This window comes from Botrytis sinoallii, assembly GCF_014898435.1.
Source record: "Botrytis sinoallii strain Bc 23 chromosome Unknown BSIN_008, whole genome shotgun sequence".
NCBI lineage: Eukaryota > Fungi > Ascomycota > Leotiomycetes > Helotiales > Sclerotiniaceae > Botrytis > Botrytis sinoallii.
The window spans coordinates 239362-265035 of NW_024066035.1; the positions used below are offsets into that span (position 1 = coordinate 239362).

Sequence of the window (25674 nt, forward strand, 5' to 3'; positions counted from 1 at the left end):
GATGGCATAGGGAGCCGTTTCTTTCTTTACCCCGCGGTATGATGTTTGCCTCAACACTAGGACGTGGTGACATCATGACTATTGACTTCACCTACATATAGATAGATCGAAGTTTTATACAACTTTCAAAACAACAGAGTTCCCTCATAAACACCTACTAGTATCCAGTATATCAAATCAAATATTTACCATCAAGGTTTCTTTCTATACATACAGATTCTCCCATCTCCAGTTTCGGAATCATGCAAGCAGTTAAGGACACAATTGCCGAAAACTTCGGTAGTGCGTATGTATCCATTATTCTCCCCAAATATTCGTTGTATTAATTGTTTGTAGACACTCTCTTGCAAAACCAGAGCACCAATTTTCCCTCGAGGATTGCCCTGATCAGAGTGAAAAGGTAGCGGTGATTACTGGTGGTAGCGAAGGTATTGGCTATGGTTGCGCACACACTCTGCTCAAAAACAACCTCGCCAAGCTGTTCATCATTGCTGTATCCCAAGAAGTCTATGATGGTGCTGTAGAAGACATTTCAAAGACTATCTCGCCCGAGGCAGCTCAAAAATGTACATTCCTTAAGTGTGACATATCTGATTGGCCTTCCGTATGCAAGGTTGCCCACACGATATCTGAAAGCACCGATAGAATTGATGTCTTATGCAATCTCGCTGCACGTGGAATCATGACCTATCAACTTACCGATTATGGTCTTGATAGACACATGGCTGTCAATCATTTCGGCCACGTTATTCTCACCAGTCACTTGATGCCAATCCTCAAGAAAACAGCAGAGGCAGGAAATACTGTTAGAATCGTAAACATGGCATCGAATGCTCATCAAGCCACCCCAAGCGATTGCAAATTTGCAAACCAGGAAGAGTTGAATACCGATTTGGGACCAAATGGTCAATATGGACGATCAAAGTTGGCTGCTATGCTTTATTCCCGCTATTTGGCCCGTCATCTTACTTCCAAGTATCCCAAAATCTTGGTCAATTCCGTGCATCCAGGATTTGTCGACACGAAAATGTCACAAGTTGATATTCATGAGCCATATCCAGTACTCGGATATGGCATGTCTGTCTTGATGAAGCCGCTGAAGAAGGATCAATGGGACGGCTGTGTCAGTACCTTATACGCAAGTACTGCAGTAGAAGAAAGTGGATTGTATATCTGTCCACCAGCAATCCCGGAGCCGGGAAGCTCCCTTTCACAGGATGAGGAGTTGGGCGAGCAATTGATGAAGTTGACAAAGGAGATTATTGTGGATAAAATGCCCAAAAAGAGCGTCGACCAGGGATGCCCACTTGAGCTTTTCTAATTCGCAACGCGACATACTTTATCGAATATGGTAATATATTAATGAATGATTATTTATTCTACTATTCTAACTCTGATATCTATGGTATCATTTCGAATCTGCCTCTTCCCTCTTTCATATGATTTCTTCTGCTTTGCTGAAACGCCTTTCACGCCTTTCATACCCTCACTTCCCCAAAGCTTAAATTCTCTTTGCCGTTCACAATCACATATAATTCTTCTCCCCTTTTCATCTTCATCTCCACAACTATTACAGCACTTGACACCTTCACAGGCCTCGCAAACCACTAACACCAACTCACACCCTTCAATGCCACATTTTCCCATTCTGTCTTCCTCCCTCTCGCAGCCATGACACTTCGCTACTTTCCTCCTTTCATTCTCATTACCTAAACCCAATGATCCTCTTCCATCAAAAACATATTCCCTTCCCTTCCATAAACACTCATCTTCTCTCTTCCTCCCAGCGGTCATCTCTTCCTCAAACCATGCCATGTAAGCCGATATACCTCCCTTCAAGGTGTAAATTCTGTCTTGCGGGGCTTGATCTACATTCTCAGCGATCCACCTTGTAGCCTTTTCACAGCGAATACCACCTGTACAGTACGAGAAAATCGTTCTGCCGACACTGACATGCTCTTTTTCGCTCTCGGGTGAAGAACGAGAGGTGAAATCAATATGTTTCTTCACAAACGCTGGAAACTGCGAAAATCTCCTAACTTGTGGCTTCACAGTCTGGATACCCGATTCCTCCGGTGCCTCAAAATAGCCAATCCGCGATTCGTAATGATTCCGTATATCCAGTAATATTCTTTCTCCTTCCTCATCTGCCGTAGTCGCGACCATATCATGAAACTCCGCAGGACTGAGATACGAAACCGCGTTCCAATTCTTAGGCTCGTAGTTTGTGATTCCTAACGGTGTGATTTCATCCGCAATGCGGGTATTCAGATCCACGAAAACACATGCACAGCCTTTTGTAGGTTTGAGGAACTCCTTGATTCCCTTCTCGTTGTCTAGAGATAGATCTAACCCTGCGAACGACCAATGAGATATACAAGATTCGATATACGAATGCACATCCGACGTCGTGCCGGCAACAGTGATATTGAAGCCTTCCTTCGCGACTCGAATTTTGCCAGTAAGATTTAGAGCTTCACATGTCGACTTCTGGAAGGCATGCAATTCTTTGAGGGTAGAAGTTGTGAGTGGATAATGTGGTGAAGGGAGTTGAGGTGGGGAGGTAAAGTAACGATAAAAGAGAAGCACGAGGCCTGTCTGATGGCAGGTACAAGTGTAGGTAAGTGGATCGGAAGGCATCACTGTTCAGATATGCGGTGATACGTGAAGAAAAGGCCTCAAGAAATGTGACGGAAAGGTCACGTGCAAACTGGCTTCAATTTTTCCTCCTGGTAGTAATTCCTGCCAAGCATGAATGACCTTTCGACGGCGAACTTCACCCGAGACAGTGGAGGTTTGAAGAGTTTAAGAAACCGCGTGGTAGCAAAATCTGTAATTGTTCAACTATGCTGCACCCGGAAAAATCTTGGTGAAAGGGGATTTGGTCATGCTTTGCTTAGTCATGCGGATTTCTCAAAAGTTTTATCTCGCTCGTCTCAATTCCCTTTTACATTAATATAACATTTTTAGTCACATACTTCATGTAGCATCGACGAGGTATTGTTGGAGCTGGATTCAACCAAGGAATTTCATCTATTCAGAAGTTATTGTCTTTGAAATTGCTGAGAAAATATATCGATGTGATGCGGCATTACCGATCGTTTTCAATGCAGTGTAATTATGGGATTACAAATTCAAGGGTCAAGGGAAAAGGCTTGCTGTTATTAACGGCAACTCGATAAATCAAGTGATTTGTTGATGTTCGTTCTTGAAAATTGCCTTTCTCGTTATACGGGCATTTTCAATCGCTGCTAGATGATGTATCACGCTCAAACAAACATTCTGCAAACTACATGTCGCTGATTGATATTCTGTACTGTCCACAAGAGGACAGATGCGCAAAGCTAGCATAGCGATTCAACGGTTTGTTCTCGATGGTTGATAGATATGGATTGTAGGTCTAGTTTCCATCGATTCAATTCTGAAGTATTCGTCACTTCGTGGGACATGAGTTGAACCGCATTTCTCGGAAGCTGGGCTGGAATGGCTCGAATGGGTTTCCCATTTCAAGCGAAAGATCTCAAAGGTCCACGGTCGCCATAATACTTCATGAGCCCCAATCTTCAAGGCCACTCAAAAATCAACGTGGGAATAGACGTGGACTTTGCCTTTTTCATTCTGTCTTGCAAGCATCGGATCAAAGCTCTGCAGCATTTCAAGTAGTGACAATACTAGATCACAGAACTGCGTTATTTGGGACGTCGCATTTATAGGATGTTCGTATTTGGGCATATTAATCGCCAATTCATTTAAGGCATCGTGATACTACCCAACTGGCTCAGGTTTGTCAAGTTTTGGCCCGCTTGATTTGTCTTCTGCCTTGAATGAATAGGTACCGGGTGTTGCTGCCTAGGATAATTACCAACAAAATTATCGACATACTATATACAATTAATCAGTTGATGTGACAAACGAAAAGAACACCTAATTTTGAACGATACACCTTGCCATTACCACGATTTTAAAAGATCATTAGCACGGAAGAGGTTAGGAATTGATTGTCTTGTTTACTATCATGGTTAGATATTCCGGACGGCACAGTGAAGGTAAGAGCACAGAAGACGTCCAGAAGAATAGACAAAAGAGCAATCCTACACCTTCAAAATCTTCTCGTAATATCAGAGACAACAAGGGCTGTGGTAATAACCATACAGGACAATACTGGAATGGAAGAGAATGGGTCCTTGATCCCAATCTGGTCAAGACAATCGAGAATCTTTATGACAAGCTAGAAGCTGCAACCAAAAGTAAACGGGAATTGGAGGAAGATATGAGTTGCATCGAATCTCCACCAAGCGACGATCTTAAAGTAGCAGCAGAAGCCGGACTTGAGGCTGCATTCCATTCGGCTAAGGCGGAGCTTTGTTTATATAAAAAGGCGAAAACAGGCTCGCGATCTGGTTCATCCACAGATGTAATCGAAGAACGTAAATTACTGGAAGCGACAAAGAAAGAAACCATTGAAAATATGCAGGCATATGACCCAGATACTCATTTGGCACATAAAAAGATTCACAATATCTTGGAGAAGAGAAAACCCAGAAACATAAAGTATGTAGCTATCGAGAAGCTCGTGCTCCGATTGATGAGAAGATAAACGGAATGCTAAAACAGATGGTAAAGTATCACGACGAACTGGGACATGATTGGTTTGTTGCTGCTGGAATTCCATACACTCTTCTTTACGGTTAACATTAAAGATCGATTTGTATTAGACGAGACAGGTAGCTGAGGATAATAATATCGATAAGCGACTTCATTGCTTGTTGTGAGGGTGACTCACTGATAGGGCTTGTCATTTGAGCGATTTGTGTCTATTAGAGTAAATTGTCCACGTCAACACATTTCTAAAGTAGTAGCAGAAATGTTTTGAGATTCTCAATTTTCATTTTCTCCTTTTTGAAACCTTTCAAATAATCATTTACCAATCATTATGTTGATTCGATATTCCTGTTGAACTCTACTGGTCTTGATAATTTAAAATCATTCAACTCGATCATGATCTTGAATCCTTTATTTCTTTACTCATTTTCTCCATATCCTTCCTCATTCTCACTCCAAGGTTCATTTCGTATATTATTCATTTTGACTCTCGTTCATCTACCGGGTATTCTGCTGCATATTCATCGCATTGCATTGAAATTCTACGACTTCATTCTCTTCTAAAAGGGTATCATTAAACCGTAATTCGTATAGGAAAAAAACGTCCAAAGAGACTATTCGTTTATACAATTTCTTTCTGTCTTTCAAGTATCTCATACATATCTTTGCTAAGTATAAGCTGAAGATATAGCATGTTTACAAAGGTCAATGGAGAAACACACACAGATTATAGATACAATACATGATGAAGATTATTTGAGAGTTAGAACATTACTTGTAACTTTTGAACGGGGTGAAGACGGTTACTGAGAGACATGACTAGATTTATAAGTTTTAAGCAAATGAGAATGGATTTAATTATTGAAAGGGGTGACTTGTTTACTGTTGTAATGAAGAAAAGTTTCAAGTTCAGGAGTAGGGTTTTAAGCGAATGATTATCCTAATACAGATCTCTCACTCGAGAGAGTTGACTCATGATGCTACTTTTCGAAGTATCGTCTTCGATCTAATCTTGAAATACTTGAATGAAATACTCGTTTCTCGCTTGAGTCCACGACAGAACATTTGAGATAACTCGGCGCCAGCGCTTTGCCATCTCATGCTCCAAAGCTCACTTCTCATTCTTCTCATCCTTCTCAAACTTCGACATCAAGGCCTGCACCCGTAGACCAAGGTTTTTACGACGAGGATGAGTACGGATTCGTTCTATGATTGCTTGAGCTTCGGTCACCTCATCATCCTCATTAACCTCAGCATCCTCTCCTTGGTTCTCCTCACGTTCTTTTTCTACTTTCAGCTTATCGAGTCTCTTGGTAAGTTCATCGACCGCTGGTGGTTGTGGTTCCTGCATCGTCGCCTCTAGCACGTTGTATCCAGGGGTCATGGGCTTACTATAGGTTGGCGGAGGCGAAGACTCACTTGAGCTGTCAGAGACTTCAGGCTTATCGCAGGCCTCATCACTATCATTCCCGAGGGTGAGGTCTTCTAGCTTCTCGGTCACCGCGTCAACTTGTGGTGGTTGAGGTTCTTGCATACTTGCTTCTACAGTGTCAGACATCTTGATTAATGTTTTATGAAGATTTTTATGCTAGTGTTTGTTTAGTCAAAGAATATATACTGAGAGCTGTGACTTGAGACTTGAATGAAGAGAATACATGGATCAGATCTTGCCCTTATAGTTAAGATCTATCGATTGTTCATGAAAACCTAAACTGGACCGGAACAATGACTTTATGCTAGACAAAGACACCAAAATTCTTTTCTTAATGACGGGTCTTTAAAAATTGTCGACTTGTTCTCTAATTCCTTTATTATCTTTGTTCTTGTCATAGACTAATCAGAGTTCAAGAATCAAAAGATGCCATCTGAGTTAATGTAAGACTTCTTCTGAAGTACAGTCCTTAATATTCTAATAACCATGAGAAGTTGGAATTCTCAGGAGGAGCAGGGATCACTTTCGAAACTTGAATTGAAATGTAAGAGTGAATGATCAAATTCGAGCATTGTAAATCAGATCGACGAGCTGAATAAACTGATAGATAGATATCTTACCTTACCTATTACCGAGTGTTCATACTAACTACATAGAGTAATCGCATCATACGCTAACCTCACATGGTCGACCAAATCACCCAATAACAGTCTTTGTATTAATGGGTAGCCAGAGCCCATTAGCTAAGACTTATTCAGACTATCCTACAGCCTATAGAATAGATCGAGAACAGCCATCATTCTTGTCTGTCACTGTAGCATCGAACTTACTAGATTAGAAGGGCATATTACCATTCAGTACCATCGCTAACACTCAAATCTAGAGTAATACTTAATTTTTTGTTTAAGTAACTTAGTCTCATTATATAAGTACCATTAAAATGAAGTTCAAGCTGGATATGTATGTATCACAATTTCCCAGGATTTGAAATTTCCAAATGAATGATTTCCTTGCCCATTCACGGATATAATCTGACAGTGGCTTGAAGCGTGCATATGAAGGATTGTCCGAGGAAATCCATATTGAATAATTCTAAAATTTGATTTGCAGCGAATGGCAAAATACGACATGCAATTGGAGGATTGTGCCACAGTCTGGAGTGAATACTTGTGAGTACTAATCCCCGGCCAACATCTCAATATCGGTTCCCAATCACTCATGCACAGCTAATTATTTGAAGGCGGGGCTTGCATTTGAGCCCTTGCTAGTATGTCAAGTGAATTATTGTTATTTCCCATTCGAAATTGCACCTTGCTGGTTAGCGAGGTACCCAGCATATATATATAGTTCACCTCTTTGCTCTCCTTGGCCTGATATATTTTCCACACAGTACTCTTCCTTTTCAGCCTGAAAGTCTTTTCCATTCAAAAGAAGCAATGGCGTCCTTCTCCAAGTTACAAAAGGACATGCCTGATGAAACATCCATAGAAGTAAGTTGCTGCTAGCTTTACCCTTCCACCCTTCACCTGAATCTGTCTCTGCTTTGAGTTTCTGTGGAACGAATTCCCTGTGCTAGCATAGCCGATTACACTTTAGCTTGAGTTCCAAATCACCATCTCAATTATTCTCTTCGAAACTCATATAGCATAAGCTGAAGCTGACTGTGTGCTAGGAAAATATGAATGACCTAGCTATTGATGAGTTGGCTGTGCCTAACTCGAAATCAGCTTCATCTGTTTGGAAGAGTGCGTCCAAGTGGCTTCCTCGACGAAATGATGATTGCGACTTTTGGTGGCAGTCAACCGGTCCTCAACTTGGTGCCCTACTTTTTTATGCTGGATACAGTGTCATTCAACAATATGAGGGCTTGCTCTTCCACTATCATGTTCTGTAAGCTCAATCTTTTAGTCGGATTCTTGTTTTCACTACTCGCCTCTGTTCCTCAAGTTTAATCTAAACCATTGTGTTTCATTTCATGTACTCTCTCATTTCCCACACAGCATCAATACCTTATTTTACCCATTTCTCTTCAGAACCTAGTTCTTGGTAGGTGAAACTAACTCCTTAATCTTGCAGCGTACCACGCCTCGGTCCTCGCCCAGCACTTTCTTCTCTCTCTGGAGAGTCACCATACAAATGGAAGTCCTTTATGCAAGACGACTTTAAGCCAATCGAATACAGTTGGAAATGGGACACTGGAAAAATGTTGTCGAATGGAAACATGTCGAAGCCTGATCTCAGAATGGTCATTGAGGCAATTGGTCCGCTCACTGGAACAGCACAAGATCCTCTCAACCAGGCCGCCACAGGAGAACTTCTTCGCGAGCTAGATGCTGTAAACCCAAAAGTAGACTTGAGTTGGTTTCACCAAGTATCTCGTGCTATATTTGGAGAAGTAGACGTCACTGAAGCCAGAGACCATATCCAAGCAGCAGATTTGGCTGATGTGGGCAGTTCATCAATGTTTCTTGCGTTTCAATTCCTCAAAGGCGACCCCAAGAGCGATTCTCCCATCAAGGCTTACTTCATGCCACCAGGATGGGCAAAGTCGCAAGGAACTGACAATCGAGCCCACGAGAAAACCATAGCAGCCATTCGAAGCCTCGGACAGAAAGATAAACATGAATGGACCACGTTAGACCAATTGTTGTCATTTTTCACTGACAACGAGAATGGAAGACAATTATCTACTCCTTTCATAGTCTCAACCGATTGCATGATATCTTCAGAATGCCGACTAAAGATATATGTTCGCACGCCCAGAGCTAGCTTCGATTCTGTAGTAGATATTCTCGGCATGGGGGGAAAACGAGCAGGATTCGAGAAGAATTTCCAGGAACTCAAGGACCTCTGGCGCTTGACCTTTGACCTTCCAGAAGGCTTCTCAACCTCGGAGGATCTACCTCTACGAGAGCATGGTACCAGTGGCATGTGCTACCATTTTGAAATCCACCAAGCAAATGCGCTTCCAGACGTCAAGTTGTACATACCAACCAAGCACTACGGACAGTCGGACATGAAAGTTGCCAAAGGACTCACCAAGTTCCTTGAACTTTATGGGAGAGGAACTTATGCGGCTGACTACATGAAAGCACTGAAGCAATTGGCGCCTCTCCATCAGCTTGAGTCATCTTCTGGTGTTCAGTCATACATATCTTGTGCATTGGAGAAAGAAAGCTTGAGCCTCACGACCTACTTTAATCCTTGCATCCCCTTGAGAATTTAAAGATGTTCTGTTGGCAAATTGGTTGTTTGTGGAGTGGAGGGTTGGTAGATAGTGACAGGATTTTATGACGACCGGATTCTTGATATAAGGCCATGCGACATGTGATATATGATCGCATGCGCTAGATTGTTACTTGCTCTACTTAGAGTAGAGTAGTTAGATAGATCCTTTAGATCAGAACAATGGAAACAATCTTAAAAGCATTAAGTCGTATCAGATAATATGATATTTCGTTCGCTAAATAGGAAGAAAAGAAAATTACAAAGGATGTCAGGAGGCGCCTATGCTCTCCACTCGGCTTTTAAACAAAAGGTAGATATTATCTAAAGAACGAGGCCAAAAAAGCACGCAGGTACGATTGATAACATATCCGTGTTCGGGAAGAATGAGGTACCAATGGCGCTGTTGTGTCTATCTTTCGAGACCCATGGGATGGTAGTGATATATGTCGTTGTTTTGAAACACCTGTTTGTCATTTCCATGTACCGCTAAATCAACCATCGTGGCGCCCAGTTCAACAATTCCAACCGACAAAGAGCTACCAAAAATGCACTGAAGTATGGCCGCACTTTTAGGTAGCACTCCTCCGGGCTTGACAAGATAAACCTTGAATGTGCTCTGAATGCCATGCTCCGAAGTTTCCAAGACCCTTGCCTCTGCTGCACCTCTAATTCGCCGTCCACTGGAGAAGTACCACAGAGACCGTTCTTCCTGACCTTCTTCTGAAGGTGGTTCGGTGAAGGCCCCGCCAAGCTGAACATATCGAAATTGCGGTGACCCAAGAGGCCGTGCCTTTATGCAATTGATGAATGTGAGGGGAAATTCAATGTCGACTCTCTCGTCGCCATTATATGTGCCCAAACACCAAATCGCAGCATCCGCAGTCTTTAATTCGTTGACGGTAGATTCGTCATACGAGGTGAAATCGTCGACAACGATTACTTTGACTTTGGGGTTTTCAGCCAAGGCTTCGAGATTCCGACGAGTGAGAAGTATAATAGAAGTTATGGATGGATGATTCAGGCATTGGGAAAGAACTTCAGCCCCAATGTACCCTGTACTACCAGAAAGAACCACTTTCATTCTGAAGTTTAGAATTCAAAGATGATGATAGACCGGGATGGTGTTTTAGTAGCACGGGATGTGTTTTGCCGAAAAACTCGTTGTATTAGCTTTGGTTGGAATTTGATGAAATGAATGATGAAGAGGAAGTTTATCAAATTCTACTTGAAGATGTGGTAATCAATGAAATATATAGGTTTGAGATTCGATTGCCGAGATTCAATCCTAAATGATGTTCGGTCGAGAATGGCGGTCGAAAGGCATAACCGAGAAATGAGACAACACCTACGTTGCTTGGATGCCTATGTATTCTCAGCCCTCCCCCCTTTTGATATTATCATGAGGCCTTTGGATTTTCCAGGATTCTCTTTCTTTAGTTTTCATGATCCAACAGGAAATCTTCGCGATTTAGAGAAAGATACTTTTTCATACAGATCACGTGAGATGACCGAAGTATCTTCCTCCAATTTGGCCTTGTGATTGGCGCAGAGCAAGTAGCAATGATCACCTCTTCGCTCAAATTGACCGACTGAGAGGTTGATTCAATGGGTGAATAACGATTGGTACTGAATCTACCGGCCTTTAAAGATAGCAATTCACGACTGGTGCAATCGATGTTTATGAAGATGCTTGAGAATGAAATCAAATTAGAATAATTGAAAGGTCGGAAGGACTGCCTGCCAGAATGACCCAGGGTAGCATGTTACGGCAGCTTTACAGAAACAGGCGTGGCCGGCGTCGAAAGTATTGCATTCATCATAGGGTTAATACTTGTGAAGATTGTGTTTATGCATTGACCTTGTTATACAAATGCACCGAGAGTGATAGTCGGATTTATTTCCCCTCTGAAGTAAACAGTGCAACTTTAACCCCATTGCGGCTCTCCGTGGTCATTCTGACCATCTCAACGTACTCCAAAACAGTATCTCTATTCTCAATCCTAGCAAATCTTCTTGTCATTCTGACGAGCAGATATACAGACTGCGTAAGTACTTGTTGTTGCGCAGGACAGATACGAGGACCACCCAGAAAGGGAGTAAACTCCCAACCCATTCTTTTATCGTTAAATCTCTGTGGTTTAAATTCATCAACATCATCACCCCCTGTGTGTGTTGGAATGTCAGTAGCTGTTTTTATCATAAATATAAGAAGCAAAAGAATCTCCGATCAAATTGAATTTTTTTTGACACACGCGCTGTTAATGAAATCAATGAATAAGCAATACTTACAAATATCTTTATCATGATTAGGACCCCAGATATTTAAAGCAACCACATCTCCCTGCTCTACAAATATAGGGGACTTCCCGTCCGGGTCACCGCCTGCCGGAAGAATTGTGTTCTTGAGCGCTAGACGCTGAGAACGACCCGCAGGACCTTGAAGACGAAGTGTTTCCTGAAGAACATTCCTAAAAGAACGTAGTGATTTTAAGGACTCAAAGGTGAGAGGTTGGTCACCAAGCCCAATACTTTCAGCTCGAAGTTGGGTCCATATCTCTGGATTCCTTGCGAGATGGAACAGACAATTCGCTATGAGTACAGAAGTTGTATCACGTCCAGGCATGAATACATTCATAATCTGATAGCGGAGTTGAAGAGGATCCTTGATTTGCTGGGCCATTTCATTCAGGAGAATATGTCGACGAACTGCATTTCCACTACTAGTACTTTTCTCCTCCGCAGGCCCCTTATTAAGCACTCGTTTGACATGTGCATCAACATACGCGTAAACCGTCCCAATATCCCTCTTCCAGCTACTTTCGAAGGAATAGACGAATTGGAGCCTTCCAGCCAACCGTCTTTTTCCAACACCCGCAAGGGCGCCATTGAAGGCCTTCAGTAATTCTTTAGAATTATTTGGGTCATCGGGCAGTTGTGCATCGATGGATTGCCCAAATAGAAACTCGGTCGAGAGATCAAGGAACTGAATCATGTCATGTTAATATTATATTAATCAGCTCGATATGTTTGTCCTTACCAAATTATGTAGTGGCTCTTGAAGATTGATTTCGCTTCCATCACTTGGGATAAGATCAAGAAATCTATCGACGTGGAAACCAAGGGTGTCCATATCGGAGACTTCAGCCCTCGAGAATATATGCTTTACAATGTCCCTGGAGTGTTTCCACTAGTGGATTTAATTAGCATCCACAGGCAATGAACATATTAGATATAGGCAAACGTACCGCTTTACCATCTAGAGAGAGGACTCCATCACCTAGAAATGCCTTGAAGAAGTTTTGAGCTGGCTTTCCATAGTCCTCAAAAGAAAGAGCACAAACTCGCTGTATGTTGCGAACGTCTATTGTATTGATAACTCTGGTGCCAAAGAAATTTTCTTCGAAGGTTTTTCCGATCTCGTTGAAGTGTTTCATGAACAAGGCCATTTGATGACCTTCACCAACAGCCTTCACTCTCTTCTTCATCAAGTCGGTGCCCCATATTGAGTCTCGATGAGGGTACCTCGGAACCTTTTTGCAGCCATGCTGCTTAGCAGCTGCACTAAAAGCACGATAAGAATTCCATCTTTGGTGGAAAATATACAAGTAGACTGACACAAACAGTGTAGATTAGAGCGCTTGTTACGGGTTGCATGGTATTAAATTTTAAGAGGAACTCGAATATGAACGCAAATATGTTCAAGAGAAACAAGGAGAGAAAACTACTTTTCAAAACAAAAAACTGGAAGATGATATAAAGCAAAATGTATACTATACCAACAATATGACCTGATGTAGCATACTGCATAATCAGGATCGGCCGCCAACCCGGATTTAGAACATGTGTAATGTTAACTTTTGTAGGTTTCGTGGCTAGGCAAGCTTCTACTCGGACATTCGATTATTATATCTAATCTCTGCGAATAAGTCAAATCGCTCTAGAGACTTAAACGACTGAAAAATTCAGATGTAATTGAGGAGGATGGAAGTGACTCGGGCCAGCGTACGCAATTGTGGTGTTAAAGTCGGAAATGCACAATATTTGAGAATATGTTAGAAACAGATATACATTTTGACGTGCTGGCGTTCCTAGATGATTCCAACAGAGGTTCAACAAAAATTACGAATACGTGCCCCACAGATAACATATTGTGTGTGTGATTGTTGGTCTCCTTGTAAAATCTTACAATCAGCTTTAGACATTTTAGATGGTTGAGTTGTTTTATGCATGTGTTGCAAATGATGCGATGTATGAATATGCAAATGGTGGGAGAGGGAGGGAGGAAAAGGGTTTCGGCCGGAGTACGCAATTCCAAGTCAATAAAAACCAAGCGAACACCACTATCTATTTGTACTGGCAACATTGAATAACGGACTGGATCTCATTGATGTAGAAATGATCTCGTTGATATTCTTGAGATTCAGAAGAAGTGTGGCACTGGATAGCGTTGACCAAGCATGAACTGCCAAAACACTCATGCAAGTCTTACACATTAGTGTCCTACATACCTATGTAAATGTTCCGGTATAAACCGATTTAACAAAACAGAGATACTGATACTTAAAATGCGAAAGCGGGTGAAAGAGACCTCTAGTAGGCGTAGACCTGTAATATATGAACTCTTCATTTCCCTTACTTTTGGGTGTAATATGGGATGACGGGCGAATGGGACGTCATCCTTGACAAGGTTCATTTATAATACACTATGAGCGGGACATGAAGAGATAGGGATGGAACCACTCGGAAAGTTGGGATGAGGATATGATGTAAGAAAACAACCAGAACTGTTTATGAATTGTATTTGATGCTAGACAACTGTAAGCAAACTGAACCTAACCATGCTTTGAGGAAGGCAACTATACCAGCACTTAATTTTATGTCCACTCTTTGAATGAATGCAAGGAAGCAAGCCCATAGATGAGTAGGAAATAATGAAGGGGTTATACCACATACGAAGCAGAACGTAGTGCACTTTGTCCTGCGCAGAGGGGATATTATATTTTGCCAATTCCTAGTAGTACACAGAAGACCTATTTCCGGGTTTTTGTTTCATTCCATTCCATTTTGATCCCAATTGTCATAATCATCTCAAGCCAAGCAAAAACTTTCCACCACCTTCTTTGCCACCCTCACCACCGCCGGGTAAGTAAGTGACATTAGGATTGCTTGCTAAGGTCTGTGCAATCTCCCTGCTAGCCTCGATTCTTCTAATCATAATCAGACCATCTCCTGCCTTTGCAACAGCCTTGCTAATAGTGTCTGCACTCTCTGCTTCACCCTCTGCACGGATAACGTTGGCCTGTCTTTCTTGCTCTGCCTTCTCGACAATAAATCTCGCTCTTTCGGCATCTTGTTGAGCAATCTGCTTTTGTTCGACGGCGCGAGTGAATTCTTTACCGAATGTCATATGGGTGATTGAGACATCTTCAAGTGCAATATTGAATTCTTGAGCACGCTTGAGGAGATCTGATCGAATGCGGTTGCTGACGGCTTCACGCTGGGTGATGAGTTCAGCAGCATCAAACTGGGCGACGATGGATTTAAGGACTTCGTTTCCGATAGAGGGTAGAACTCTCTCATCATAATCTTGACCCAAGTTCTAGTGTGGATTAGTATGCCATCGGCTTAAAATGGGAAGAGGCGACAAACCTGGTAAATCTTGGGTAGCTGTTGGACCTCAGGTCTATGTAGAACTCTCAGTGTCAAGCTGACCATTTGCAAATCCTTACTTCCAGTGGTCGTTGAGATGTTTCTTGGTTTCGTGCGTACATCGTAGATAATGCTTCTTTGTAACCAAGGAATCAAAAAATGTGTACCCTCATTGACGACTGTCTCCTTGACTCCGGATAAACGATCGAAAATCACTGCTCGAGAGCCACCCTTGACATCGTATATAGAGGACTGAACGGCGGCAGTTGCAATTCCCAAAGGAACGATGAACTTGTAGAGGTTATTTAGAGATTGCGCCATCTTGAATGTTGTCTATGGGTGGTGGAAATGGAGATGTGTTGGAGATACTTTTCGAAGGCGGGATATCTAGAAGCTCAGTGCGGAGGGGAGGCTCACTGCAGCTTGACATTTTTGGCGGAATCTCGCGCTAGTGATGATTGGGTGGGCAAGGCAGGGGTGTCGGATGAATGCTTGGCGATTATAATCCGATTGCCCGACTTCTATTCAGAATATCAGAACTTCTGCTTTGACGAATAATACCTAACAATTGAATCTGTTGGCACTTCGCACATTATTCAAAATGAGACCTACTTCAATCCTTAGATCTGGTGGTGACGGAGAGGTTGGAAAGTATGGAAAGTGAGTATTTCCAACAAGATTCCTACTGCGAAGGAGGAAGAATCTTCACGGGTCTTCACGGGTCTTCACGGGTGGCCAGACAATTACATGAGTGTGGGAGGTTATGGTTTCCAAGATGTATGGCATGCTAATATTTATGGTACTTCACAGATATCTTGGCGGCTGGGGTAACTTGGGTGAGTTTGAAGAGCATTTTCTACCGCTACTCGGCATTCTGGAATCCCCGCACAAATCACTCGACACACACAAGCCTCGCGAGATGTCGGAGGGGGGTGCAATGAGTAGAAGAGGATGAAGAGGGGATTACTCAAGCGCCGACAATACGAGATCGATCATACCGTATCGAGCAACGAGGAGGAACATTTGACTGATGTGGGATATACAGGCTCTCAACCCCAGAAGGGTGTCGCATCATATGCACTCAGTGCCAACCGACAACGTCCTCTCGCCGGTGCCTTGAACGCAGCTATCTTCAACACCTGGAGACGATTCCGTGGCCAAGTCCTTTATATTGCACCACCATTTATTATCGCATACACTGCCATGGAATGGGCTATTGAGAGGTTTGTCTTACTGTCTGTGATGTCGCCAACGTGCATTGCGTTCTAATTAGTTTTGGTAGAAACGAATACTTGAACTCTAAGCCAGGAAGACTGGAGTTTAGTGGCGAGGAATAGAGCTTGGAAAGTACATGACCAGCCTGCTAAGCATTATTTGGTGTTGGACCTTTCCTGATCCTCCAAACCGAAGAAGCTTGGTGGCTATGCGAGATTCAAGGAAGAAATATGGGTGTAAAGTATTAGATTGGGATTTTGCAATGCATCATGGTTTCTAAAAAAGTGTTTCTACGCAAGTCACTAGGGTGTGATTTTTGCTATTTGTGAAAGCATGATGATATGGTGATTTGGACATGAATGAGGCCGATAATACAGGAGGACATGATATTACCTAAAATTCACATATCCGTGAAGTTTTTTATATTGTTCAAAACCTTTGATAGTGTTATAACATCATTTTAGCAATTCCATTCTACCAGGGCGTGCCCAAGTTACAGTCCTTTGAGAGAGTTTTTATAGCAGCTCCCGATCTAGTTTAGTGCGAATTGACCCGCCGAACATTTTGTAAAAAAGTTCTGAACCTTCAAGCTCTGATTTCATCGCAAAACAACAAATTTGTCCAATTAACACCACCAACAATTTTGTATTGTACATTAAATATTCTTTCTAAAGTGAAAGTTTAGGATATTCAAAATGGGCAAAGATAAATCCGAGAAGCGCGACAAGAAGGAGAAGAAGGAGAAGAGAAGTGAAACCGATGGTGTTAAGAAATCTTCCAAGAAGGACAAGAAGGTCAAGCTCAGTGAAGACAATGTCGCTGCTGCCATTGCCGAAGTTACCAAGGAGCCAGAGGATGTTGAGGTCATGGATATTGTGATTGAGGAGGATAAGGAAGGTGCAGCTGCCGAGATCAAACCAGTAGGAGCTTTGGTTCCGTTCGCAAACCCATTGGCCGATGAAAAGGTCGCAAAGAAGGTGCTCAAGAGTGTTAAGAAAGGTAAATCAATTCGCCCTTTCCCTTTTCCAATTGTTGCGTAGTCAGCATTGTGGACGCATTTTCGTGATGAAAAATACTGACTGTCGTTCGTAGCTGCCAAAAACAAGACTCTTAAGCGTGGTGTTAAGGAAGTCGTCAAAGCTCTTCGCAAATCTCCTCAAGGTGCCAGCAATACCGTTTTCCCAGGTGTCGTTATCCTTGCTGCAGATATTTCGCCAATGGATGTCATTTCTCACATTCCAATTTTGTGCGAAGATCACAACGTACCATACATCTTCGTTACCAGCAGAGCCGAATTGGGAGCAGCAGGTAACACAAAGAGACCTACGAGTGTGGTAATGGTTACAGAGGCGAGATCCGGCGCAAAGAAGGCCGAGAAGATCGAGGGCGAGGAAGAATTCAAGGAAGTCTACAAGGATTTGGTCAAGGTTGTGGAGAAGGAGGCCAGGAATGTCAGAGTCTAAAAAGAGTGGTGTTGGAGAAAAACAAAAAACTTTCTGCTTATGGGTTGGCTACAGATACACTTTTCGGCTGTATCATATTAAGAGCATATCTTACCGTGCTTGGACATTACAATGGCGTTTGTGAGTATGGATAGGGCTAGGAATAAACAAAACGTTCAATTTTAATTCAACCTTTGTGTAGAATGCATGCATGAAGAGATTTGGGTGCTGTCATCTATTTGTTTTGCTAAAGTCCCGCAGCTTCATATTATCTACAGTACGTACTAATGCGCCACGCTCTGCACACTCAAACCCCTCAAATTCAGTTTCTATCTCTGTCCTTGCTCTCGATCAGTTACCAGTGGATGGCGAGAGAATGTCATGTTCTTCTGCTGTATAACCTGCCTTGGTAATTTTCCCCTCGACTGACGAACTTTGACCAACACCATCATAGCCACGAGTGTCTGAGCCAGCCACGCTGCCATCATTCAGTCTCCCAATGACAATCGTCCGACAGTTTGAGCAACCGCGGGTTCCATCACTTCGCCTGCATCTGTCTCCTCTGTTTCCCCATGCACACTTGTCTTAGCCTTTTGCTTTTCGCTCTCAATACTTTCTCCCTCTCCAAGCAACATTGTTGAGGATTTTTCAATCATCTGTGTATGCTTCTTTCCTTCCAATGATAAGGAGCATTCTACACTTGTTTTCAATATTGCTTGCGTGTTATTATGCGTTTCTTCACTTTGCGATTCCTCCTCCCAGTCTCCATCGTAACCGCGATCGATTTCCGCCTCGGCTTCTCGCAAGTCCTCTGTCCATCCTTGCATTCTCTCAGTCTCTTCTTCTATCGCATCAAGAAATATTCCCACCGCATCCATCTTCGAACCTATTGGCGTATCACTGTCTAGCTTATCTAGTAGGGTCTTCTTTATCTTCGCAGAATGCTGGAGTTCCTCTCTGAGTTGTGTGTGTCTTCTTGGTAGATCCAACAGTGTCTGTTCGGCTAAGCTTCGATTTTGTTGCTGATTATTTTTTTCCGCAGCTTCCAGTTCTGCGGCATCCAAAACCGCCAATTTCTTTCCTAGGTCAGCCAAATCAATACGAGTATATGGTCGATTGTTGCTTGTAATATAATTAGAGTTAGAGTCTTCTATATCTTTTTCCATGATGGTATCACCCTTGATGTCTGGAAGTGTGTTGCTATCGCGGTCAAGCTTTTCAACCTCAGGAATAGACTCATTTTCCTCAGCCTTAGCTCGCGGAAGAGACGAAATAGGTGCTGTTACGCTAGCTTCAATGGCATGCGGTGTGTCAGACGACTTTCTTGCAGAATACCAGAACCTAGAATCTTCGAGTTCCTGAGGAACACTGCCATGACCAATTGGACGTGGTTCTCGGCCCCAATACCAGGTTGTAGATTTGCCTGGTCGTACTGGAGTGGTATCTTCCCAGTCAGTAGCAAACATGTTTGTCTTGACTCGAAGTGCGATATTTTCATCAGAAGACGAACCTGGAAGCACTTGTTGCGCTGTATCTTGTTCTCCAAGAGCAAGTCCAATTCTTGTTTGAGAAGTAATTTCTGAGTCTGCAGTAGTACAGCGATCAGGGAGTTCCTGAGAAGTGACATCCTGATGATCAGAAGTTCCGTTTATAAGTATTCGAGGAGCAGGATGCTGATCAAGCGTATCTTGTTCAACCGGGAGGCTGTTCGGCTTTACATGAGGAGCAGTTTCTTGGACAGCAGCAACTTGGCTTCGTCGTGAAATGCCGCTCAAGAAAAGACTTGCACTCATTCGAATTTGCTCTGCTGCCACCTTCGAAATTCTTGGCTCTTGCGTTGGATAAACCCATTCTAGTTTGCCAGTCTGAGGCCAGAATACCAATCTTTCTGGTTCTCCGCCATCTGCGAAACCTGCGTCTCGCAACAAATTGACATATTGTGGGCCATAGTCAGGATTCTGACCTGCCTCCATCAACTTCACCGCGATATTCGACTTCGCCTTCCGAAGAGTTATCGCCAACTTCTCTATGAGCCCTGTTCTCCAGATCTGTTCCAAATGTCCCCAGCCGTCTCCATGCAAAACCCACTTCTTGGCTGTGCCCCAGCGCTGATCGAATTTAAGTTGCTCTTCGGCGACTCGCAACCAATAGTTCAGCACTCCCGCACATTTCTTTACTTTTTCGAGCCACTCCTTTGCTGCGATCTGTTCAGCACGAAGTTTTTCATCTTGCGTGTAGACACTTCGTCCCGGTTCTGCCTTCACCAGTCCATCAACCTCCTTCACGACGTCCATACAGCCATCCACGAAAAATTTCCGTGTTGAATCTGACCCATATGCAATCAACAACCATCTCAAAGCCGTTGAAGAAGTTACCGTTTGATATTCCAGCACTCTTCCGAGTTGATATCCTTCCTGCTGACCAAAAATGGTAGTGATGTGGCTAGCAACGCTTAGTGAAGAAATAAGACCACGCTCCAGTGCTTTATCAACATTGTATTTGAATTCTGCATAATCTGTATTGAGAAACAGCTGTTCAATAAATATGTGATTGAGCCATGTTGTATTGAGAGACTCTCCTTCAACTGGATCTGTCAAAATTGTTAGCAAAAGGGTTGGGAGACAGGGTTAAATGCTTACCGAGCGTCGAAAAGGAGTTCTGATCTGTGGTAGAATTGTTGTCCTCCATATCTACCAAGTTTCTGGAAGAAATGGAAAAGTTGTATGGTGTATATGGATAAGCTTAAGAGAACTTATGGTTTCGAAAGAGGTTTGAATAGTGCTTTGTAAAGTGATTTGTGTGATTATTTGTAAAGTGTCGGGATAGTGTTGACACAAAGAAAGAGTGGTTTAAATACTGCGACCAGATTGATAAATTTTCCGGTACACGTAAATGTGATTGTTTAATGAGTTTAAATTCACACAATATCATTACAATCATAGACTGTGTTTATAGCTGTGAATAATTAATTGTTTTGCTTGTTACAAACTCTCTCTTGAGTGAATGTTCGCTGTGTTTATTGACCATCTTCAAACAATTCTTTTAATGTCTGACAAATGTTTTTGGGGCTTCAGTTTCCTTAAAGGAATTACAGTCCTTTGTTCTACCACACCGTCTTGGACCTGATCACTTGTGCTTTTCAGAGCTCCCATGAACAAGCCTCACAGTTCCTTTTCCTTTCTTTAGTCTCATAAGAGAGTTCCGATGCGAGTGGGCAATCTTCCACAAGAAATTTACAACCTGCGGGAAATATTCTTCCCACTTTATGAATCCTGACTACTATACGTGAAAGTGGAGGCCACGATATGATTTATACAGATGCTGATTAGCAAATACGTCTCTAAAGCCAATTGAATAACGAAACAGATACTAAATTCTACCCCTACAAGTATGACGAACATCAAAATCATATGCTGCAGTGTCTTCCAATAAAGTTGGAGAGATTTCAGATCCAGCAGCCGAAAGCTCAGGAGAATTTGGCGAATGGACGCTCTCGTTGTCAGACTCTCCATCGGTGGGAGCCATGGTCGCAATTGATCAAGAGTCTTGTTTGACGATAATTATCTAGGCGTCTGAATGCGTCTGAATGTATCTGAATACTACGCAACAGGAGGAGGAGCCCAAGAATAGGAAACGATGAGGTAGTCAAGCAGACCGACAGATACCAATCGAAAGACTCGTACGAAGCCAGGCACGAATATTGAAACGACGTGAGGTCGGCAAGCAAGTGAGGAAACGCTGATATAGATCCAAAAAGATTATTAGATGTATATACGTTGTGCGCTGTTAAAATATGCTGTATTGTATATGATGTAGAGAAGAAGAGGAAGAGAGGAAGAGAGGAAAATATGGATATTCAAACAAATAGATACACGTCGTTGCTTCTTTTTTTATGCAGATAATGATACAACACACTGCACGAGGTAGGAGCTGGTGTCAGACTCTACATGAGAGAGGTGGAAAGAGACGTAAATTAAGAATGCATCTAGGTGAGATATTCTTTTCTCGTATACTTCTCATATAATTACTTTCATTCTCATGATTTCATTGAGAAGGGAAGTCTGGATTGTAATTCGTGAAAAGACCTTTCTTTGCTTGAGCCCATTTAACATATTCAAATTCGTAGAAATACTCAGTCTTCTCGAAATACTCGATTCGTTCAAAATACACAGGTGTTCTCAGAGCTAGAAACTCACATCAAGTCTTCTGGTTTAGATCACCAGTGGATGTACGGGCTGACAGGACACTGCGAAAATGGACTTTGGGATATCTCTTAACATATCCTTTCGCATATCTTAGGAAACATTACAATGAATTCTTAGAGATTGCATAATAAAAAGATAGATTCTAATATCAAATATCTGGCAAATGGATTTGTTAAAAATTTCAAAGTCGACAGGTGACCCGTCAGTCCATACACCCACTGTTGGACTAATGAACATCCCGATTGAGAGTGCATGTACAGTGACTAATTTTCCATTGACTATATTGTGAGGGGTATTTTAATATTGACGCCTATTATGCTCATCCCGTATCCCTTAAGCACCTGCAGCCCTCGCTCTAGCCTTCCTCGACTTCTCAAAACCTTTCATGCTACGCCTTGGTCTAGCTTTAGTTTTCGTCTGCGGCTTAGCATTGAGCATCCATGCATTCATCGGTCTTCTAGCAGCGATGAATTTGCCCTCAGGCGTAAACACTTCTACTGATGGCCATGCTTTTTCGTCCGCTGCTTCCTCCTCATCTCCCCATCCCCAGGTGGTATCGTTTACAGTATTACTTTCGGCTGCATCTGTCTTCATGAGACGTCTTTTGCTAATCTGGGCAACCAGCTCAACCCATCCACACCCTTCGATTAAAATATCTGTAGAAAGAATTTGAAACGGGAGTTCATCCACTTTGCCTTTATCAGTCAATACAGTGGAGCTTGACTTCAAACGCGCCTTCGTAACATCCCATTTTAGAGGGAAGATACCAGCCGAAGCTATCTTCTCTTCACTTCCAGCAATAGTAATGTTATCAATAAATGGCTCTTTACCTTTGCTTTGCATAAGGATAGCCTTCTCGGTAGACGTTAGATGAGCATCAGGTTTTATTGATGTGAAAGCATAAGCCATCATGATGATATCTGGATCTGTGGGTGTAATCCTGATAAGACCACCGCCTAGTACTAATGACTGGCCAGGTTTCATCACTTTTTGTTCTGGCTTTATCCGAGATCTCATTACTAACGAATTTCGATATTCTGGCTGAACATGAAGCTCAAGTTCACCTCGTGATACTCCAGGAAGATCGATGAGTTCTCCCTTTCCATTGCCGAACGGAACTCGAATTGGTGATGCGGTAGTGCCAGGAAGAGATGACACGAGTGGCATTGATGGATATGCTGTTTCCTGTTGTGCTGGGGGAAGAAGAGACATCGTGTCATTCAATTCATCACCAGGAAGTTCATTCTCTGGCAATGCCTTGTCCGCCTTTTCTGATTCTACCCCCATCGCTTTGAAGGTACCCATTGGTAAAGTAGCCTCGGGGGTAATATTGTTATCAATATCTGAACCTATCGACGGAGATTCTCCGATAGTGGTTTGCTTCGCCTCTCTTCTATCTTCTAGGACATCCATTGGAAGAGGTTCTCCAATGATCACCTCATTTCCTCCCCTTCCCTTCGGAAAGATCTCATGGAAAAGCCGACTCTTTCCCACATTAACCTTCCCAACCATCCAGTTTCCCCCTCCTCTCTCAAAACATCTTCCTTCAACTTCTTTGTCCACCACCCTCTTTCCGCACTAACACATCTAACATTCCCCAAGCGAACCCCCTTTCCCGCTCTTCCTAACGCATCCCTCAATACACTCGTTAAATAAGGCATCATCCCGTCAACCTGCGTTTTCGTTGGAGCTAGAAGATCCGACCGGGTAATCACAAAATCGACTTCCATCTTCCTATCACCGTAGAATTTTCCTGTTCTCGAACGACGGTTGTGGGATCGCTGGGGCGTCAGGTTCAACGTCTTGTTTATAGCGGGTATGAAAGACATGGGGAAGTCGGCGGCATCTATAACATGGTATATATGATTGTATTTGTATGGAGATTCGTCGATCGTTTGTTGAAGTGCTCGTACGGAAGGATGGTATATGGAAACACCCGTTTGGTGGTTTTTGAGATTGTGACATCGATCGCATACTGGCTGTTCTATGGATGTAGTCGCGGACGAAGGTTTTTCCATTCCCAAAGTCTCGAGAATCGTACTATCGACATTTTCTAGCGCCTTTTTGACTATCCCATCTTCTGCCGTGGCTTTTGTATTTTTCACCGAGTGTGAAGTCCCCAGAAAATCCTTAACTGACCTCCTTGTCAACGAATAATAGCCCGCTTCATCTTCGACTGTCGTCTGTGATAATGCACCGCATCCGGCGCATTGTGAGGGTAATCTTGCTACAGCTTGCGCTGAAGCAATAGAAGAAGATTCCGATGTATCTTGGACCTGGGTTTGAGCTTGCGACTGGACATATCTTCGCTGTATCCTAACACTCTTTCGCGGTTGGTTATGTACCAGCTTCGGGGATTGCAAATTTCGCGCAAGTAATGGGCAAAGAAAAGTAGGTATCTCAGCGACCGCGCATTCCGCCTGCTTTGAGAATCTCAGGGCAAGTCTTCCATAATTAGAGAGTGGCATATCAATTATCGAACGGGCGCATGGCACTTAAAAATGAACGCGAATTCGCTGTGCATTCATCCCACCAAAAAAATAAATTTGGTCGGAGGTCGGAACTTTTTATCGACAGGGGTCCAAAATCCTAGTCTCAAAACCTCAGAAATATATTCACAAGTCAAGCTTCCTCCGAACCTCACCCCACGATCTTATACAGTATATTTCATTTATTGTATTGACGTTCACATATTCAAGATGGTTAACTTACTAAAACGCATGGCCAAGCTTAACTCTGTAAGTAATCGTACATTTCTCTCGCAATGGTTGCAGATGCTAACAGAATTCGCAATATAGAAGGTAAAGATTTGCCCATAAATGGTATTTAAAGATTTGAAATTGACTTTCCTGCTTCTGCGCAGTTACTCGGCATAAGATTAGGACCCGGCGCAGCGATTCTCCCACCAGAAGTTACCAGAATACATATGGACTTTGCTTTTGGACTGAATGGACATCTCGGACCAAAGTACCTATCCCCTTCCCCTCCATCTACTTCCCATCTGTCCCCCCACTCCCTCACCTCCGTCCCCTAGATATCAACCCCAAAAGCTAATCCTCATCCTCCCCAGGAAATTCTGGCGCAACTGCCTTCCCCGCCTCAAATACCACAACCCCGCCGTTCCCATGACCGTCAAACGCAGCCAAGACACCTCCCTCCCCGCAACCCTAACCATCCACTTCACCGACGCCTCCCACGCCTCCTCTCCACCCCCCATAAACAGCACCGCCTCCAATCCTGCTGCCCCTTCCACCCCAGGCGCTCCCACAGCCTACACGAAAACCATCGAATGCAAGCACCGCGACGAGAACGCCATCCTCTTTGATCTGATGGAATTAACCAAGGCCAAGAAAGTCCTACCTACCGCAGCCGAGAAACAAATGTTGAAGGATTTGGCGGCGAAGAAATTGAAGAGTCAACAGGATTCGCTGTTGAGTGCGGCTGTCAATGAAAAGATTCGGGCTGAGAAGGCGATTTTGGATCAGGCGAGAGGTGAGGTCGCTGCTGCTTCTGCCGATAATTAGAGAAGGGGAGCGAGGTAACGACGAAAGATGGTTACGGGGTGTAGAGAAAAACAGAAGAACTACGAAAACGAATGGATATGGTTGTAGAATATGTTGTATATATACCAGGCGTTGAGGAGGAATACTCACATGATGGGAAAAATGAAAATCAAAATGACTAGAAAAGAGTAAGGTATTTGATACATCACTTTATATGGGAAAATATGGTTACAGTAATAGTCACACAGATAGGGGATGAGAGAAGTGATATACGAATGATCATTAACGAAGAGATATTATCTCGTCTCATCTAATTTTGATGAATGGCTCTGCTTCTCATGTAAAAGGCATGCAATCTTTGCCGGGGTCCAAGTTCAGTCCAATTCCAAGACTCATGC

At 43.0% G+C, this 25674-nt stretch overlaps 13 protein-coding genes across 13 annotated transcripts; 6 read left to right on the forward strand and 7 right to left on the reverse strand.

Moving 5' to 3' along the window:
* The first annotated feature begins 75 nt into the window (after window positions 1-75).
* On the forward strand, window positions 76-1389 carry EAF02_005175 (uncharacterized protein). Its single transcript, XM_038901223.1, has 2 exons — window positions 76-286; window positions 337-1389. The coding sequence occupies exons 1-2, from the start codon at window positions 243-245 to the stop codon at window positions 1319-1321; spliced, it is 1029 nt and encodes a 342-aa protein (XP_038758563.1). The 5' UTR covers window positions 76-242; the 3' UTR covers window positions 1322-1389.
* On the reverse strand, window positions 1375-2640 carry EAF02_005176 (uncharacterized protein; the record flags this gene model as incomplete). Its single annotated transcript, XM_038901224.1, has 1 exon — window positions 1375-2640. The coding sequence occupies one exon, from the start codon at window positions 2638-2640 to the stop codon at window positions 1375-1377; it is 1266 nt and encodes a 421-aa protein (XP_038758564.1).
* Window positions 2641-4015: 1375 nt separating this feature from the next.
* Window positions 4016-4597, forward strand: EAF02_005177 (uncharacterized protein; the record flags this gene model as incomplete). Its single annotated transcript, XM_038901225.1, has 1 exon — window positions 4016-4597. One exon carries the CDS (start codon window positions 4016-4018, stop codon window positions 4595-4597), a length of 582 nt encoding a protein of 193 aa, XP_038758565.1.
* A 1116-nt stretch (window positions 4598-5713) lies between these two features.
* Window positions 5714-6160, reverse strand: EAF02_005178 (uncharacterized protein; the record flags this gene model as incomplete). Its single annotated transcript, XM_038901226.1, has 1 exon — window positions 5714-6160. One exon carries the CDS (start codon window positions 6158-6160, stop codon window positions 5714-5716), a length of 447 nt encoding a protein of 148 aa, XP_038758566.1.
* A 1310-nt stretch (window positions 6161-7470) lies between these two features.
* EAF02_005179 (uncharacterized protein) lies at window positions 7471-9463 on the forward strand (the record flags this gene model as incomplete). The annotated part of the gene is made up of 3 exons (XM_038901227.1): window positions 7471-7524; window positions 7707-7924; window positions 8111-9463. 3 exons carry the CDS (start codon window positions 7471-7473, stop codon window positions 9258-9260), a joined length of 1422 nt encoding a protein of 473 aa, XP_038758567.1. The 3' UTR covers window positions 9261-9463.
* Window positions 9464-9671: 208 nt separating this feature from the next.
* EAF02_005180 (uncharacterized protein) lies at window positions 9672-10343 on the reverse strand (the record flags this gene model as incomplete). The annotated part of the gene is made up of 1 exon (XM_038901228.1): window positions 9672-10343. The coding sequence occupies one exon, from the start codon at window positions 10341-10343 to the stop codon at window positions 9672-9674; it is 672 nt and encodes a 223-aa protein (XP_038758568.1).
* Window positions 10344-11156: 813 nt separating this feature from the next.
* Window positions 11157-13069, reverse strand: EAF02_005181 (uncharacterized protein; the record flags this gene model as incomplete). The annotated part of the gene is given in 5 exon segments (XM_038901229.1): window positions 11157-11425; window positions 11552-12245; window positions 12300-12449; window positions 12508-12823; window positions 12834-13069. The coding sequence occupies 5 exon segments, from the start codon at window positions 13067-13069 to the stop codon at window positions 11157-11159; spliced, it is 1665 nt and encodes a 554-aa protein (XP_038758569.1).
* A 1101-nt stretch (window positions 13070-14170) lies between these two features.
* EAF02_005182 (uncharacterized protein) lies at window positions 14171-15433 on the reverse strand. The gene is made up of 2 exons (XM_038901230.1): window positions 14912-15433; window positions 14171-14861 (listed from the first exon to the last, which is right to left on the reverse strand). Exons 1-2 carry the CDS (start codon window positions 15230-15232, stop codon window positions 14346-14348), a joined length of 837 nt encoding a protein of 278 aa, XP_038758570.1. The 5' UTR covers window positions 15233-15433; the 3' UTR covers window positions 14171-14345.
* Window positions 15434-16654, forward strand: EAF02_005183 (uncharacterized protein). The gene is made up of 4 exons (XM_038901231.1): window positions 15434-15571; window positions 15722-15747; window positions 15957-16134; window positions 16194-16654. Exons 1-4 carry the CDS (start codon window positions 15513-15515, stop codon window positions 16246-16248), a joined length of 318 nt encoding a protein of 105 aa, XP_038758571.1. The 5' UTR covers window positions 15434-15512; the 3' UTR covers window positions 16249-16654.
* Window positions 16655-16821: 167 nt separating this feature from the next.
* EAF02_005184 (uncharacterized protein) lies at window positions 16822-17589 on the forward strand (the record flags this gene model as incomplete). The annotated part of the gene is made up of 2 exons (XM_038901232.1): window positions 16822-17125; window positions 17219-17589. 2 exons carry the CDS (start codon window positions 16822-16824, stop codon window positions 17587-17589), a joined length of 675 nt encoding a protein of 224 aa, XP_038758572.1.
* A 467-nt stretch (window positions 17590-18056) lies between these two features.
* EAF02_005185 (uncharacterized protein) lies at window positions 18057-20256 on the reverse strand (the record flags this gene model as incomplete). The annotated part of the gene is made up of 2 exons (XM_038901233.1): window positions 18057-20158; window positions 20208-20256. The coding sequence occupies 2 exons, from the start codon at window positions 20254-20256 to the stop codon at window positions 18057-18059; spliced, it is 2151 nt and encodes a 716-aa protein (XP_038758573.1).
* A 1850-nt stretch (window positions 20257-22106) lies between these two features.
* On the reverse strand, window positions 22107-24241 carry EAF02_005186 (uncharacterized protein; the record flags this gene model as incomplete). The annotated part of the gene is made up of 2 exons (XM_038901234.1): window positions 22107-23223; window positions 23274-24241. The coding sequence occupies 2 exons, from the start codon at window positions 24239-24241 to the stop codon at window positions 22107-22109; spliced, it is 2085 nt and encodes a 694-aa protein (XP_038758574.1).
* A 231-nt stretch (window positions 24242-24472) lies between these two features.
* Window positions 24473-25297, forward strand: EAF02_005187 (uncharacterized protein; the record flags this gene model as incomplete). Its single annotated transcript, XM_038901235.1, has 3 exons — window positions 24473-24511; window positions 24637-24740; window positions 24844-25297. 3 exons carry the CDS (start codon window positions 24473-24475, stop codon window positions 25295-25297), a joined length of 597 nt encoding a protein of 198 aa, XP_038758575.1.
* Window positions 25298-25674: the final 377 nt, after the last annotated feature.

What these genes read in the sequence shown, in the direction of transcription:
- EAF02_005175 (XM_038901223.1), top strand. Translation starts at nt 243, where the DNA reads ATGCAAGCAGTTAAGGACACAATTGCCGAAAACTTCGGTAGTGC. An exon ending in GCCGAAAACTTCGGTAGTGC is followed by an intron (nt 287 to 336) that starts GTATGTATCCAT and finishes AATTGTTTGTAG; the next exon opens with ACACTCTCTTGCAAAACCAG.
- EAF02_005182 (XM_038901230.1), bottom strand. Translation starts at nt 15,232, where the DNA reads ATGGCGCAATCTCTAAATAACCTCTACAAGTTCATCGTTCCTTTGGGA. An exon ending in AGCTACCCAAGATTTACCAG is followed by an intron (nt 14,862 to 14,911) that starts GTTTGTCGCCTC and finishes AATCCACACTAG; the next exon opens with AACTTGGGTCAAGATTATGA.
- EAF02_005183 (XM_038901231.1), top strand. Translation starts at nt 15,513, where the DNA reads ATGAGACCTACTTCAATCCTTAGATCTGGTGGTGACGGAGAGGTTGGA. An exon ending in TGGCGGCTGGGGTAACTTGG is followed by an intron (nt 15,748 to 15,956) that starts GTGAGTTTGAAG and finishes TGGGATATACAG; the next exon opens with GCTCTCAACCCCAGAAGGGT. An exon ending in ATGGAATGGGCTATTGAGAG is followed by an intron (nt 16,135 to 16,193) that starts GTTTGTCTTACT and finishes TAGTTTTGGTAG; the next exon opens with AAACGAATACTTGAACTCTA.